Raw genomic sequence first — 17,002 nt, 5'->3', positions numbered from 1 at the left:
CTACTGAAGTTCTGTTTGCCAAGTGCAAAAGTTGCACAACTTTCCCCTCTGCCCCATGACTTCAAAGCACATCTTCCTTCATCAGGTCCACCTGCACCATTACTCAGAGCCATATGAAGTTGATTTCAGTAGAGTTCACAAGTGATTAGCACTAACAGTACTCAGCTTCAAAGAGTAAGTCCAAATCACAGGTCTATTGAAGCTCCATGTTTTACTCTGCATGAAGACTATAAAAGGTTTACTCTCCAAAGTAACACACAGAGTTAGCAGCTCAGTTTACCTGGACAGCAGTAGTTAATTAGATCAGACGCAACATCTAGATTTATAAAATTCAGTTTTACAAAAATGGTGTAAATAGATTTCAAAACTTGGCATCAGTTATGTCTCAACAGTTTTGACTCTCGGGGCAAGCAATCCAAGGTTGTTTCTTGATGCATATTTCAACAACCCACAAGTAACATATTGGACCAAGAGCATAGATGGATCTATGCAGAAACAGAAAATAAACCTGAACACACAAGGCTTGTTCTCCAGTCAGCAGGCATACAAAGAGAATACAAGAAAGGTACAAGAAACAGATTAGTCTTTGTACACTTTGCAGTTGTTCTAGCAAAGGCCTGTTACAATCAGAGAGAAAGAAAAAAAATTCTATAATCTCTATCTTCTAGAAAACTAAAAAATGAAGGAAAAAGTGGTTCTTCTGACATGGTGGAAAGCAAAAGTGAAAGACATGGTGTGTCAATCCAGTTTGGTCTCTTGCATGACTTTGAGAATTTGAGACAAGATTCTCACATGGGATGAAATGATGTGACTCTATTGGATGCAGTGTAAATTCACTGTTTTATGAATGCTGAGGACTCAGTCCCATTCTGTTTGCCACAATTAAACTTTTATAAGGAATAGAGAACACAAATACAAAACAAGATGTTTCAATGGTGGTTACAAGCATAGAATTCAAACCAGGATTCAAAACAACTGAAATAACGTTCAGCTTTGGCACTGGGTTCTTACCCAAACTTGGGTATGCCTTCTCTGGGTTTAGTTCCATACAGACAAAACAGTGATCCCTAAAAGATGCTGTGAGGATTTGTGTTCTAAAGAGTAAGGCAGCACGGTCATATAAATATTCAATAGACACCCCAGGATAAAATTAAGGACACTAAGCATTGTGAAGATGGTGAGTAGTGTTATGTGGGTGTATACAACCCATCCCTTATGCAGGGACGTGCCATCTTGATATTCTTTGTTTACTGAAAAGGAGCACTGGATGCAGGTAGCTTATCCTCCAGGAAGCCAGCAATGAAAAACAAGCAGCTTATCTAGTCCTGCAAACCCCCCTGCTTCCCTTTCCTTCAGCATTAGAGAGCACAATAAAAGCTGAGATGAGTCTCTGTAGGAACCCAAAGCTGTGAATCTTTCTCTCACCCTGTCTGGCCAAAATCCCTTCACTCACAGGGGGAATTTAGGCCAAAGATCACCAGTTCTAGTTCTCTGCCAGAATAACAGAGAGGGTTAGAAAGGGAGAAAAACAGCCGTAACTCAGTGAGTACGGTCAGAAAGCAAGAAGCATGAGATGTAGAAAATATGTAGAGTCCTCTGCTCTATTTCCAGCTCTATCCCCAGCTGCTGACCCTTTCAAATTTCCCCCACCATGACAATGGGATGGTATTTTTTTGTTGCTTATAAGCCAAGGATATTGCTTGTCATTTAGAACAAAGGAGCCTGGGACAGAAATAGGTTTCTACTGCTTTGGGGGTTTGAAAACTCATTCCAGTCCCCGTTTGATTACAGGTCATATTCCAGCCTTAGGAATAAGACACTGACAGATATCTTGACATTCCCCGATGCAGATTACTCAGGGACATACCCAAAGATGCAGACAAGCCAGTTTGGCACTACTCCACAGCTTGCTGGCACTAGCAGGACTTGGGATAGGAAGGAGCAAGTTCTCCATCACAAATATGATAGAATTAGAGACTGAAGAAGATCAGAAGTGAAAAGAAAAAAGGTGTAGCTGAAGTTTGAGGTGGTTAAAATGATAAACGGGACCGTGCCATTCACAGGTGGATAGATAGATCAATCAATTGATCTCGTCTACACTGACACACTTTGGAGCTATAATTCACTGCTGGGGCAGTTATTCCAGCATGGCAGTGGCAGGAGTTTTATCGGAGACAGAATTCAGGTGCTTTTACTCAGGGAAGAGTTGGACAACAAAGGAGTAAAAACTGGTAAATGCCACCCACCAGTAAAGATACATGAAGTGTAAGTTATGCCTGTGCGGTTACGAAGCGTCAAGGCAAAGACAGGCAGATAGATAAATAGACACATAAAAGCCTGAGTTTTGCTTGTGCAATCATTCGCTGCCTGACCTTATCCTTGCCTCCCCTCCACTACTCAGAGAAGAGTGTTTAGCATTATTGTGTCCCAGTCTCTTAGCCATGTTAGTTGACTTCTTTATCCCTCTGCACTGAGTAAATGGTGCTGCCTCTAGAAGGTGTGAAGAATTTTTCTTCATAAGCCTTGATGTGTTCAAGAGAGGGCTGGGCTCATCTTGCTGCAAGTCTGACAGGGGTTTTAACAGCCTCACAACACAGGGACAAATAGCTCCTGGTCCCTTAACCCTTCTCAGCTTTGCAAGGCAAGGCCTAGCGCTGTTGTTCCCATTGCAAGGGCTTTAGCCAGTCTTTCAGGCTGAAATCCCCTCTGTGGTGGCTGGGCAGAGCGGAAATCCAGGGGCTGGATCAGATTGGCCTAATGCTACAGCAGCTTAAGCAGTCTGTTTTACCAGAGATTATGGTTTCACTTACACAGAGCGCCTGAAAAATGCTGTGGTTTAGGAAGGATTATAGCTGAAAATTCCATGCTTTAAAAGAGAAATAAAGCAGGGGAGGGACTAGGAAACCAACGTGCCTGGGGGCTGTGCAAACAGGATTAACCTCTGTCCACAGCATCTCTTGCTTCTGCCCACCCGCACTTCCCGTGTCCATCATCTTCTCAGCCCTTTTCTCACCAGCAGCTCCCCACACTTGCTCTCTTGCACAGTACAGAGAGCTGAAAACGCCAGGGCCGAAGTCTCCCTAGTTTACTTAGGTACGACTGTCAGATGGTTTCCTTGAAAAATATTGCTTCACATGCAGCCTCCGAAAACCAAGGGGATTTTTGGCCCTCTGCCTGCAGACAGACCTATTAATCCAGATTATCTAGTATCAACATTATTTGGCTAATAGGTTTCAGCACTCCCAGACTACTGGTGGTGACTCTGCCCGTCTGGTCTGAAGGTAGATCTATGCACTCCTTGCCACCTGATGAGAGAGGATGCAGAAGAAAAATAGCTTTGGGAGTTTTGCATCTACAGAGACAGTCACTAGCACACAAAGGCTCACTGGTAGGATTGTAGGATAATATATAGTTGTGAAAAGCAGAAGCTGACAGCTTACTCTGGTGACTTTAATTAACTGCACAACAAGAACCAGATACTCCAGCTTCTATTCCCCATATCCTCCACAAAAGGTCCTCTCCAAAAGGAGCTTCTTTTAGTAAAAAGGGAGAAGAAATTATAATCCTCACACAGCATACCAGAGACTTCACATAAGTAAACTAAATAAAAAGGAACTATACACCTTTTGGCCAGGACCAATCCTTCACAACCAACTAAACATATGTCTTTCCTGCAAGGGAGTCTCAGTGATCAAGACCTTTACTGGCCATCCAAGTTAGAGGTACTTGGAGGAGAACACAGATGGCAAACTATCATTTTTGCCAGGAAGCAAACCTTTAGGAAACAAATGCCTCAGGATAAATAGCATTCACAGATAGAAACTGCCCAGCCCTTTATTGTCTAGGTGAGCATTGCAGCCTCACAATAAGGTGTGTAGAGTTAATTAAGCCAGTTCTACATTAATGAAGTCAGATTTATGACCTAATTATGTGTCACATTTATATCTCTCTGTATAAATCAAAACCACCAGAACTAACTTATTTCATAGGCCATTGGCAACACTTGCCATCACAGTAGAGAGATGGCTTTCATTTATTGGCTTTAATTTGTTTACCTGAGGGTGGACGGTTTGCTAGATGATTTGGACTGGATCTGATCACATCATCCATACTTCTCTTTCAGGTGTTCAAATACAGGACTCTATTACTGCTGACCCAACAACAGTGGGTGTTCTGGAGCACCCATGCTTTAAGTCACAGAGTTCTCCAATTCCTAAACCTCTTACTTGGCAGCCAAGTTAGGAGCAGTTGCAAAGCTCTATCTATTGTGACTATGCTAATCCACACATCAGAAATGGAGGTCCAATGAAAATGAGACCCTTTTATAAGACCTGCACATTTTCTCTCCTCCTTTATATCTCTCTGTCAAGGTATCTGTCTGGCAACTCTATACTCTGGAAACAACCAGACTCAGTACTGACTGCTTTTATGGTTAAAGCTCCAAAGCGTGCCACTGTAAACAAGATCAATTGTTTGATTATCTCTGTATCCACCTATTAATTGCAAAGTCGTGTTATAATTTCAACCACTTCAGCTACACCTTTTTTGTCAAAGCTTTGACAGAGTTTGGCTTGAGAAACTTTGCTCATAACTGTGCCGCTCTCCTGGGGAAGGTTACCTTGGGCTTGAAGATACAAAGTGGTATAATTCCCTGGGCCAAACTGTCATAAATGTAGCATCTAAATGCACCCTCAGCCAGTGAGACAAAGCAGCAGGAAAGGGAGCACAGAAGCTTCAGAGCATTCTTCTCCTTCCCAACCCTACGCTTCTTCCTGTCCTCCCTCTCCTGCATGTTCCCTCCCTCACCTCTCCCTTTCCTGCATCCCATTCCTCCCATCTGCCACTGCACTCCATTCTCCTCCTTCCCTGCTGCCCCTGCAGAGGCATCCCTGCAGTCAGAGCCTAGCCCCCGGGTGCATTTACTGCTGTTGTCTCAGCACTGGCTCCTCTGATCTACTCCTAACTTTTTATTTTTATTTTTGTTTTAAAATTAATTTCCCTGTAGATTTTAACCACTCCATTTTCATTTACCCATTTTGTTCTTCCTCTCCTCCCTTCCCCACCCTCCTCTTCCTCCCCCTGTTCCCTTTGTCTGTCTGTGTCCATCCCTTACCCTACCACAGAAAACCTCTCCTCTCCCCTCAGTATAAAGCAAGAGCCTCATGGAGCCTCTCTCACCCCTTTCACCCCCACCACGCCGGTCGGCTCTGGGCAGGCTGATCTTCAGCCCTTCCACATGGCCCTTTCAGACGATGCGTCCACGCCTTGCTACAGTGCCTTCCTTCATCATGGTGCCCACTTTGGGCAGTCCAGCAGCCAGCCTCTGATAGCAGGTAACTGGCCTTGGCCACAAACTCAGTGGGGATGCTGCAGGCAAGGGGTTCAGTTTCGTCTGACGGGGAAACCAGTAAATGCTGCAAGCTCTTTGAGTGCAAGTGGGAACCAGAGCAACCATGTTCCAGTTCTGCGTATGCAGCATGTGTTCTCAGCTCCATGGAGAGTTGCAAAAAGATTTCATGCCTGTCCTTCATTTTTTAGAACAAAACGGGAAAAGAAGTCGTAGCTATCTAGAAATGACTGGGTGTCCCAGCTGGATGGGTCCGGGGCTTAGTATAGAAAGACTTTACAGCAAAACCCTGTGTTGCCTCAATAGCTGTAGAACCCCTGAGTGCTGTCGGCCCAGCAAGGGCACTGTGCTGCCCTAAGGTAGATGACATCAGCTTCAACAACCTCATCAGCTCTGGGACTGACAGGGTCATTCAGCATGGGTTGTGCAAAGTGCTAAATTAGATAAATAAAGAGGCGGTTGGTGAGCACTGATGAAGGTGCTATAGCTATGCTGGGAGCAATGTTTGAGTCACTTACTTTGGGAGTGTCAGTGTGAGCCAGTGCCTTCACACAGCAGACCAAGTAATTAAGAAACAGGGCATCATGTCTGAATGTTGAGACCAGGAAGGGTGGGTGAGATACTGTGATGTCTTACTGTAAAAGGAATACAGACCTGAGGTAGATGGCCTTGAAGGGAAGGACAGAAAGTGAAGAAATAGGTTGCAGAAGATGGCAGCACTTAGGAGCACCAGGCAGGAGGGGAGGAAGGAGAAATTTCAGGTAGGTACTAGAGGAAACTCCTGTGCAAGGTGACTGAAACAACATTGCTGCAGAAGCTCACAGGTGGCTTGGATAAAATAGTGGGTATCATTTTAGGTGGCCACTGAGGCTATTGTCATTCCACTGTCAAAGAATGTAACTTGGGCTTTTTCCGAAGAAAGTCTTAGTACAGACCTAACACTCAAGACACATCTTACCTCTGCCTCCTTCATGTTCCTGTATTATTTTTCTCTTTCAGTCTAAAATCCTCTCTTTTACTTGTCAAGTGAGGTTTGCATTTATAAACCTCCCTGTAGGAAAGCATTAAGTAACAGCAGAGAAGACTTTTGTGTTCATGACACTGTCTTGGTCCAATCTTACTGCAGACAATAAGGGCCACTGAGCTCTGGGCACTTCCTAAACCAAGGAGTTGCCTGACAGACTCTCTCCAACAATATAGTTCTCTGGGGATGCAGTCATATATGACCATCCTCTAGCCTAGAAGGCACTGTGTTTCAGGAGAGGCAGCTGCTTTAGGACCCTTGTGGAGAACTAGACACAGGAGAAAGTGTTTATAAGCTCAAAAATGTCAGAGAGATGAAGGTGCTGTTCTTCACTCAGAAGGCTCTTGGAGAAGGGAAAATGGCTGGAGTTGGAAGCATGTTATGAACAGGATAGGTGTGAGCTTTGCTATTGCCCTGGAGTTCAAGAATTTAATAATCCTGCCTACCTGTTGGTAATGAGATGAGGTAATGGAAGGAGCCTGCTTGTATGTGACAGCATTTCAAGAGTCTCTCTGTGGGACCCTTATTCATGTTGCTGATACTGTACTTGTTTGTTATCTTCTTTGTCAAGATGGGATTTTGACAGATGATTACTTCCCAACGAATTTTCCACACTGAGTTTTGAACATCAGCTTCTGTGTGCTCATGTCTGAATAAAAACACAGGGGCGTGTGTGCATAGACCGAGTAGCAGAGTGAGCGTGTATGTGTTCCCACCTGAATGGAAGTGTCAAAATATATTAATTTTGCCTGCTGCTACATAATGTTCTCTCAAACTTTTCAGTGACACTATTTTCTCACTCATCACCTGTCGTTATTTCTCAGGCTAGTCAATAAATGAAACCAAAAGAACATGAATTTTAAGCATAAAACTTTCTTGCCTTAGAAGAATGTGAGGGGAAAAAAACCCCAAACTACAGCTAGCAGGTGTTAATCATACAGCTTAACACACAGCTACAAATCACTAAAGGAATGATAGAGATACAAGGAGTATAGAATATAAATACCTGAGGCATTATATACTTATTTTTATCAACATTGGGGAGTGGCTGGAAAGCAGCTCAGCCTTTGTCTGGTAGTTCACCACTATCTGAGGAAGCGAGCTAGGAACATCACCCACAGATCATGAACCTCTTCAGGGAGAAAGAAAAAACTTGCATGTCTTTTTTTCTTGAGCAAATCAGCTCAGTACTCTTTACTCAAGATCTATGAAAGCAATGAACACTGGTTTAACCTACCTCATGCCAAAGAAACTTCCTTCAGGTTAATGCTTCATGGTGATCAGTTTTTGCTTTGCTGTGTAACCATTACTTGTTTCTGATTCCCCAGCCAAGGTTCATGCTTGTTGCAGAGCCTGCTTTATCAGTTATCATTCTGCCACTAGAACAGCTAAACCAACTCTTACTCTTCTTTCAATGGCATAGCCCAGAAGCTCCTGTAACTCCAGTAGTGTTAATGGGATATACTTAAACTGTTGCTTCTAAAGGTGAATCAGACTCCAGCCCTCCAGTTAGGACAGATAACATAGACAGAATTCAACAAAGGAAGAACAAATGGCACAATATTCTTGGATGAGCTACAGTTAACCAAGGAATGTGAAAGGCTTTGCATACCTGGAACAGGCTGAGATCTTAGAAAGCAGCAAGGCAGCATTGGAGGTTGAGCTGTAAATCTCCCAGCAGCTGTGGGGGAAGATTATCTTAATTTATGTAGCCTTTTTTTTTTCTTTTTTTTTTTTTGGTGAGTTTTTTTTGGGGGGTTGTTTTTGTTTTGGCTTGAAACTCCCAGCAGCTTCTGAGATGATTTTAGTTCATTTAAATGCAATAAGCACTAACAGCAAATGCCCTTCTGGCTGGCCCATTTTCAGGCTAACCAGTCCAAATGAGGAAATGCCTCTGGCATCAACCAAGAAGCCTCCAGCTGCACTTCCTAAGAGATAAAAATAAACTACAATCATCCACCCAGTCCACACCCCTCTCTACTTCTTTGGTGGAGAAAAGATATCACAGCTTTAAGTATTACTAACAAAAGCTTATGACCATGATAAAAATGAAGTGGGAGTCAAATTAATTTGCACAAACCTATTATTATATATATTACACCAGCACCTGGAAGGAGTCCAAACAGTATTGATCCTGTGCTAAGCACTGTGCAAGTATACTAAAAATGCGCCCTTGCACCAAAGAGTTTGCAGCATGAAAAGAAGCACAGAGAGGTGAAGTGACTTGCCTAAAATCATCAGCAGGTAGAATGGTAGAGGTGGGAAGAAAGACAGGCACAGAAAACTCTTAGATCACTTTCCAGTGCCTTGCACACTGATCACGCCCTAAAGCAACATCATCACAGTTTTGGAACTGCAGTCACTGCATATAGACAGGACCTCATCTACTCTGGCAATGAATATGCTGCCATTCTTTCTGCAGCTCAGGGCCATTTTGATTTAGTTAAAACAGATCCAAAATCTAAATGAAACAAAACAAATTCTTTTGAGCCTCACAAAGCTGAGTTTTAACATCCATCCTTATAGTGTGAGATCAAAAGTGCCACAATCTTCCCCCCAAATATTCAGTGGATGGACAGCACTTAAGTATGAGAGGGCTGCACAGCACACGCCTAACAAGCTGCTAGTCATGTGACAGTGGGACAAAAAGTGATATCAAATCAGTATTGAAAGATCTTATCTGTATTGATCACCTGTCCTGATTCTTTCCCTTTGCAGGTCGTGACATGGCAAGCACCACCTTGCCTGGCTACCCACCCCATGTTCCCCCAACTGGACAAGGCAGCTATCCAACCTCAACTCTTGCAGGAATGGTTCCTGGTAAGTCAGCCTCCAGGTTTCACTAATGGTGCACACGTTTGAATGGTACACTGGCATTGTAAGAGCTTTCACACTTGGCTTTGCTGATATTACGGTTTATTCTCATAAAGAAATCATCAGGTGCCTATAACCAATGTCACTAGCAACCCTTTCTGTAAAGTATCTCTTTCTCCCTTGTAACTGATTCACTGCTGCTATGGGCAACTAGCTATCTATAACCTGTGGCAATTAATTGGTAATTAATTAACCTTTGTATTCATTAACTAATGTAATTATTTTCCAATGACCCGTGCAGATGATTATGTACTGTTCGTGGCTCAGGACATTCAGCTATCGTGTAACTTAGGATAACAACTTACCTTCTATCTAAAGCCAGGGCATCAAACTGAAAATCATAAATGGTAATTTAATACCCACAGTTTTTGGAGACCTGCTGTCCATAGCCTAAACTAACTAAGAACTCAGCAATAATTAACAGCATCTCAGGAGAAATTAACTATTCACTTTAAAAAAATCAACCACCTACCCATCCCCTGTTTGTAAAATAGTTTCTTGGAATGAAGGCACTCTCTACCTAATCCTACATCCAAAGGCAAACTGTTTCTTTGCTACCTAATGCCTTTGGAGAAATACCTTCTCTTGGCAAATGGATTCTCCCATCGTTTATGGAGAAGAGAGGACCAAGATAACTGAAGAGTTAATTTCCCCACTCCTCTGATGACACTTATGCCTATTAAATAAACAAAGGGGCCAGATTTTAATTTCTCAGTCACAGTATCTCAGAACTTCATCTGCCACTGTTTTGTATATGTTACTGCCCTGGGTTGTGAATCTTGATGCCTAACAAGCAGGTACACAGACCATTCTGCAACCCCTCCACTGGAGGGATGATGCCAGAACTGAAGCAGCAGAAAGCTGAGGACAGAAAGCTCTTAAATGACTAACTTAAGCCTAACCTAACCCTCATCCAAATCTCAGAAAAGCAAGCTAAACAAACTGCAGTGAGGACAATGAAAGTATCACTGATAGGAAATGTTTGCAGGTCAAAGTCTTAACATTTTTAAATGACAAATCACTGCTTATATACCATGAGGTGCTGTCCTATGGTCACATTCCTGACCTAACAAGCTACCTGCCACTTATGATCCTAAGGCACAACAAAACCACAGGCTATGCAATGAAGATGATGTGACTGACCTCCAGATCAGGGAAAGAAAATTGATTGGAGTCTTCCTCACCCCTACATTAGTCCCTTGACCAGCTTGCTGAACTTTTAGGGTGGTGTAGAGTTGGCAAATTTTAGGCTATCTCTTTCTACACTAAATTTTTCAGGGAGATCATTTGTCTCCAGAATCAGAGAAGCATTAAGACAATATAAATAAATTTAAAACCCTCATACAGTAACAGCAGGCAGATTCAGTTATCAACATTTATCTCAGTTATAGGTCAAAACTTACAGAAAGTCATGGCATATAGAAATGACTAATAACATCAAAATAGCTGGCTCTTGGCATAGGCACTTCTAACAAACAGGCTTTTCTCATCTCCTGTTTTCAACTTCTGAACTGTTCAGCAATTGCTATGTAAGTTTAACATCCTCATCACAAGGATGATGCTGAGAAAAAATTTAAGACCAGTAATGACAGGAGTCACTTATCCAAGAATAGGGCATTTTGGGTAGGAACAGAAATGATAAAGTTGAGTTATGGTTCAGAGAAAAAAAACTTGTAAAATGGATATCAGTACATCAAATCTGATGTCAACATTCAATTAGAGGAAGTTTTTCCGGTGGCCTACTTGGGCATCCAGCAGTAGTGACTGCATCTTCCCATAGAGTGTCGTGTTCTGGCTGTTTCAGTCATACCCCACTGGTCAGACCCAGCCGGGCAGTCCTTCTTTTCCTGTTTTCTAATGTCACTGAAGCCAATGAGCTAAAGAGGCTTCCTGGGAAGGAACACAGGACTTTGTTTTAATGGGTCACACTACAGATCTCTGCAGCCACCACTCTCTGTCAGAGGCCAAAAGTGAATGCCTGGCAAAGGGTCTAGGAATAGAGCAAGAACATATTGGTACTTTCTCAAAAGACCTCCCTGCCTCCAAGTTGCGGCTCAGAGACTTCCTAAGACAGACTTAGCATCTTTCTATTAAACACCCCCAATAGGTTTTCCCTCCACAAACTCAAACAGTATCCCTTGATCCCATATAAGCCTTTAACATCTGTAGTAACCTATGGCAAGAAGTTCTGTAGCTCAACTACATATTGTGTGAAAACTACCTCTCTTATTTGTTCTGAACCTGCCACCTGCTAGGCTCACTTCATGCCTCGTGGTTTCTGTATTAGAAGTCTAAACGTGCCAAGATTTAAATACAGATACCAAGAAATACTGTTAGTAAGGGTTCCCAGAGCACAGATTGCACAGAATATAGGCCTCATGAGATCGATCCTCTGTGTTTGCTTGCAACCTCTGTTAAGAGCCCAGGTTGAACAGAGAAAACAAAGGCAATGTCACCTCAGTCCAAGAAAGATCAGGGGCCAGTGCTTTAACTACATTGGAAACAGAAAGCCAGCAAGATCACCACTCAGGGACTATCTTTAAGAAACATATTGACATGCAAATGAGTGTTGTTGTCCAGATGTGAATAAATATACGAAAGAGGTTCTGACTTATCTAAATAAAGGTGCAGAGCTAAAAATAGAACTGGTCAGAGAGCAGAATTTCCTGCCCATGCAAACCTCTGATTTTTTGACGTTTATTTTCATCTTACTTCAGGATGAGGATTCAGAATCTTGAAATTGTTCAATTTGCAAACATCAGGATGAAACATTTCAAGAACGTCAACATGTTCTAGATGTCAAGACATATTAAAATAATAAAAGAGTTGAAAGGAAATTAAATGAGATGAGAAAGGCAAAATGAAACAAAACAAGAAAGTTGAAACATAATACTTTGTTTCAATTTGCAATCATTTCAGAACTTTTCTTTCCAAAATTCCATTGAAGCTGACAAGTCTGTGCAAAACATTTCTATTTCGATGAGACAGCATTTTCCAGTGGAAAACGGAGAAGATTGTTTGACCAGTGCTAATCGAAGCTGCTCTGTTCTATCTGTGACAACCTTTCACTAAACTTCTACTTGTATAGTCTAGAGAACTTGTCTCCAGCAGCAGTACATCCATGCAACACGGTCAGTCATGCATGCAAGTATCTCTGAGGTTTATGCAGATGATGTGGTAAGATACATATCCTGCATTTGCCCTTGCGTGTGGTCTCAGGCTGCAGCCATGGATAAAAGCCAGTGGGCTCTGAGCACACACTGGAAAAAGCAGGGGTTCTTCACTCAAAGAAACAGAACAGGTATTGTGCTACACTTAACCTGTGCATCTGAGAGATTTTTCTGCACAAGTAACAGAGCACCTTTGATCCCAGTCTCAATTCTTCCTTTTTCCCAGAAAGGCCATCAAGTTTTCGCGGTGTTTTGGTGCAGCGAGCATCCGCTGAAGGGAACTGCAGCTTACACAGAGAGACATAGAGCCTGCAGAGGCTGGTGATGGCAACGGCAGGGAGTCGTTAAACAGAATCCAATGTTGATGAGGAAATTACACTTGTTTCATTAGTGATCGGGGAAGGCAATAGCTCAGTTCCTCTTGGTCACAGTTGAGCTCAAAAGCTCATTATCCTGCTGCATGCATGCTTTCACTCCTCGTCAATAAACACTGTTTCCAGTGGCTGCCCTCCCTCCTCCCCAGCTCTCCGTAGCTGGGGCTCTTCTCTACTTAACCCATGCTTTAGGAACACTATAAACAGTTTAGGGTGACAACTCAGAAGAGGGTGAGATAGAAGCTTTGAAATATCAGAACTGCTCTGTGTGCAGATTCTCATCTGGGTAGGGTTTGGGGTTTTTTCTTTCTTTCTTTGGAAGGCAAATTCATTTCAGTATATTCCACAGATAAGTCACTTCAGTGGAGATAAATCTGGACTATACATTTCTTTTTGCCTTTGTATCCTATTCCACAGCATCACGGTCACCTTAGCAGGTTTCACCTATTCCTTCCCAGCTAGCTGTCAGGATTTTCAGTGCAGCGTGTTTCTAGATGTTGAAACATCTAGAGTTGTTATAATTAAAACAGTATTTAGCAAGGTCTTTCACACAAAATGAGATTATATGATGAAACTAAAAAAATAATGTGACTGAAATACCTTTGGAGGGTGATTGATTTTGATACACACACATTTTTGAACTGATATATTTGGTTATTACTCTGAATGTCTTTACAGAAACTGTCTGGATGTAGTCTCCTCAAATTTAAACCAGTGCAAATCCCCTGACCAAACAGACTTCATTTCCACCATCTGAGAATCTGCAGGTTTGACTCCTCTCCGGTGAGGGGAGTTTTGCAGAGATTACAGTATAATTAATTGACATTTCTTTAGTAATTGCATCACAGGCATCCAGCATTGCCTTTCTTCCCTACTCCCCGGTATCTAGCAGGACCCCCAGGTGCTTTTAAAACACTTCTGCTGTAACAACTCCATCCCGGCCTCAGGGCAGACCAGAAGCTAATAGTCTCCCTGCTCTTTCACTGTCTTTTAAGTCCATAATGCCTTTCAGATGGTGCTAATTGTCCCCAGCCTGTTGGTACTGCATTAAATTGAGTTTATGATCACATAATGACATGCTCTTACTTAACAGAATCACATATTTTTAAGTTTTGGGAAATTTATTTATTTTGAATACAGCACCGTAATTCCTCAGTTACCAAATATAATTCCTTTATCACAGCACAGACTTCTCTAAAACAAGAGTCAGCTCCTTAAGGACAATAAAACTGATCATTTAAGAAGACTCTACAATATTAAAGTCTTGGAGACTTACTAAATGACAAAGATCGCAAGTCTCTTGGTTTGGGCTGGATTTTACTGAATATGAAGAAGAGAGCTGTAGCCCAGCTTGTCTTTCAGATTCAGAATAGCACCTAATGCATTAGTCATTAGAAAATTACTTTCTGGAACTGGAATATAGCAATATTTCTCTGTAACTCAATAACTAAGCGTAAAGATGGGGTTTATCATATATGAGTAACTTTTCTGAATAACATTATCATATATAGAGTAATTCAAATGTTTTCCATTTTGGCCTATATTTAAGCCAAATTTACAGTCAGAACATTTCCAATAACAAGCAGTACTCTTCTCCACAAATGCGTCATCACCTTCAGTACCTTATAAACAATACGTATTGCCATCAACAGCACTGCTGGCTCCTGTGAGTTTGCTGTGAGCTAGTCCCATTAAGCTCCCATGCGTGCCATCTTGACACTACTGGAGAGCTTTAGATTGTAGTTAAAAGAAAGATGATAGTTAATTGCAGAAAAAGCTTGCACATGCAATCCTACTGCAACCTGGGAATCGGAAGTCAGAAGGCAATAAAAAATAAACCAGTTCATTTATATTATTGAATGTCATTATTTTAAACTAATTTCTTGATTCTGAAGAGGTCAATCTTATTATTTTTAATTGTATGTGTAAGCAATACATACACTACAGTGTCATGAAGGGCACAGTCCCATTTGGACAGAGAGTCTAGATACACTGGGTTTTGTACTGACCTATGGATTCAACATCAACACCAGCTCAATGGATTAGCAGACATAACTCCTCATTCTTGACTGCATTTCATACCTTCCTTCCTTGCTTTCTTCCAGGGAGCGAGTTCTCAGGGAACCCCTACAGCCACCCTCAGTACACAACCTACAACGAGGCCTGGCGGTTCAGCAACCCTGCGTTACTAAGTGAGTAGCTCTTTCCCACAGCACACCCCCAGCCTCGCGCTCCTTCTGTTTGTCTCTTTGTTTTCTTTTCTTTGTTTTCTTTTTGTTGTTTTCTTTTTGTTGTTTGTTTGTTTGTTTCTGAAGAGACCTTTCAAGTATTTGGCCAGGTGAGAGGCTTTTTTCCTCACTCAGCCCAGTGTCTAGATAGGTGTATATACCTCAATGTGGGCTTTACATCTGTTCCAAAGCCCATTACTCTTCCATGAGACAGTTTGGAATTCCAGTTCAGCTCTGGCTTCTCCATGGACTGCATCCATAGTTTATTTCAGAGTAGATCAGAAGTGAAATTCAGGTTCTACTACTCTCATAGGCTGCAATCAGCATTCATTCAAGGTCTGATTAAAAATTCCAGATGAGGATTCACTGCTCTCCCAAGCTAAACCCAGAGTCAGTTCCTGGGGATCTGGAAATGTCATAGAAGTTCTTTGCATTGGACCATTTGGAATAGTGTCTAGAGTGGGAGACAGGCTGCATCACTAGGTTTATAATAGCCAGTAATAAATTATTCTCCAATGACTCTGATATGCCCAGAAATAGCCAGGGTTTTTTCAGAGGGGAAAAAACCTCCCATAAGACCATCTTTTCTACTACAATGTTTCTTTGCAAGGGTATAGGAAGAGATTTATTAGATGTAAAATAAATCAGCTGTGATTATTACCTATGTATTTATTGAGGTTTAACAACTGGATAATAGATGCACATTTTATTCCAGCGTTGTTAAACCTCAGTAAATGTGATCTTAATAATCAATCACTATTTAACACACATTCAATAACCATCCAGAGAGCTTTCATGCCAAATGTGACCAAAATCCCAAGCAATAAAACATGGTAATCTTGTTTCATTTCTCCCCTCCTGGTTTTAAAAGTGACCTGCTATACTTTCTCAGGCATGTTCAAAACAACTGACCCTGGCACTTTCCTTGTGGCCATGGATAAGGTATGGCATATTTGTGCTGCAGTGCTTATGGGCTTCCCTCTCAGCAACTTCTTGATGGTCAGGATCTGCTTCCTATAGAGGGGCTTCAGGACCAGAGGTCTCCACTGAAAGGTGGCCCTTGGCTGGCTTCCACTGATTGCCTTTCCCTAAGCCATTAAGAGCTGAGTCCCCAAGTTTGTTCTTTTGGTTCCTTTCCTTTTCTTTCTTCCTTTCCTTTTCAGTTCTCCTTTATTTCTTTTCTTTGTTTGATTGGTTTATTTTATTATTTTATTTTATTTTATTTTTTTTTTACTGTTTGTCCTTTCAACCAGTCCATTCTTCTCCTGTGTTAACTTTCAGGTTCCCCTTATTATTATAGTGCCACATCCCGGGGCTCCGCACCTCCCACTGCTGCCGCTGCCTATGACCGCCACTAGTTACCATGGAAACCACATGAAACTGCAGGGCGACAGCTTAGGCCTCCACATTGTACCTGTCTGATCACCTCCCTCCATCCCTGGGAAGGGTGAAGAGACCTTCTCTGTTCCTCCCCACAGTCCAGTTCCTTCCTCTTCGCCACGAAGGTGCCGGACCAAGTGCTCACCACATAAGACTGAGACTCCCCGTCCTCCCCTTGCCCTCTGCCCTGACCGCTCCCCCCACATGAGGAAGAGCCTGTGGCTAAGTGGCTTTTCCTTTGGGAGCCCTCCACCACACCTGAGCAAAGCTCAGCCACGTGAAAGTCCCTTTGGCTGCCAGGACTTCAGGGGGACTGGGAAGCAATGCAGCTGGCAACCATTGCCTTACGTGAACCCCTTCTGGGAGTGGTAAGGGCCAAGGGACTCAGGGGAGAACGCTGCTCATGAAACACACTTCCCCAAAGATATGTTCTTCTGTGGTGGACTCTTCAACGTGTCTAACCTGTGATGCTCACCCTGTTTCCCAGGACAGAGGGAACAGTGCAGCTAGAGCAGAGATGGCAGTACAGAGACCTGGCCCATCTGGCAATGAAGACAAGGACCAAGTAACTATCCGCACCCCATGAGGGGTTCTCTGTGCACCTC

At 42.5% G+C, this 17,002-nt stretch overlaps 1 protein-coding gene across 2 annotated transcripts in view; it reads left to right on the top strand.

The window, feature by feature from the left end:
- PAX2 (paired box 2) overlaps positions 1-16,439 on the top strand; it is a gene marked incomplete at its 3' end in the record, with an annotated part of 83,466 nt that extends 67,027 nt beyond the window's left edge. The window contains exons 8-10 of one of the 2 annotated variants that reach the window (XM_084264354.1): positions 9,090-9,191; positions 14,895-14,981; positions 16,318-16,439. In XM_084264354.1, the coding sequence (XP_084120480.1) occupies positions 9,090-9,191; positions 14,895-14,981; positions 16,318-16,439 (311 nt within the window). Of the gene's footprint in view, positions 1-9,089; positions 9,192-14,894; positions 14,982-16,298 lie in introns of both variants that reach the window. The other variant, XM_084264355.1, reaches the window with a different exon arrangement.
- Positions 16,440-17,002: the final 563 nt, after the last annotated feature.

This window comes from Gallinula chloropus, assembly GCF_964237585.1.
Source record: "Gallinula chloropus genome assembly, chromosome: 5".
Lineage (NCBI taxonomy): Eukaryota > Metazoa > Chordata > Aves > Gruiformes > Rallidae > Gallinula > Gallinula chloropus.
Note: the sequence above shows the minus strand (reverse complement) of the source record. Positions and strands in the feature narration are given on the sequence as shown.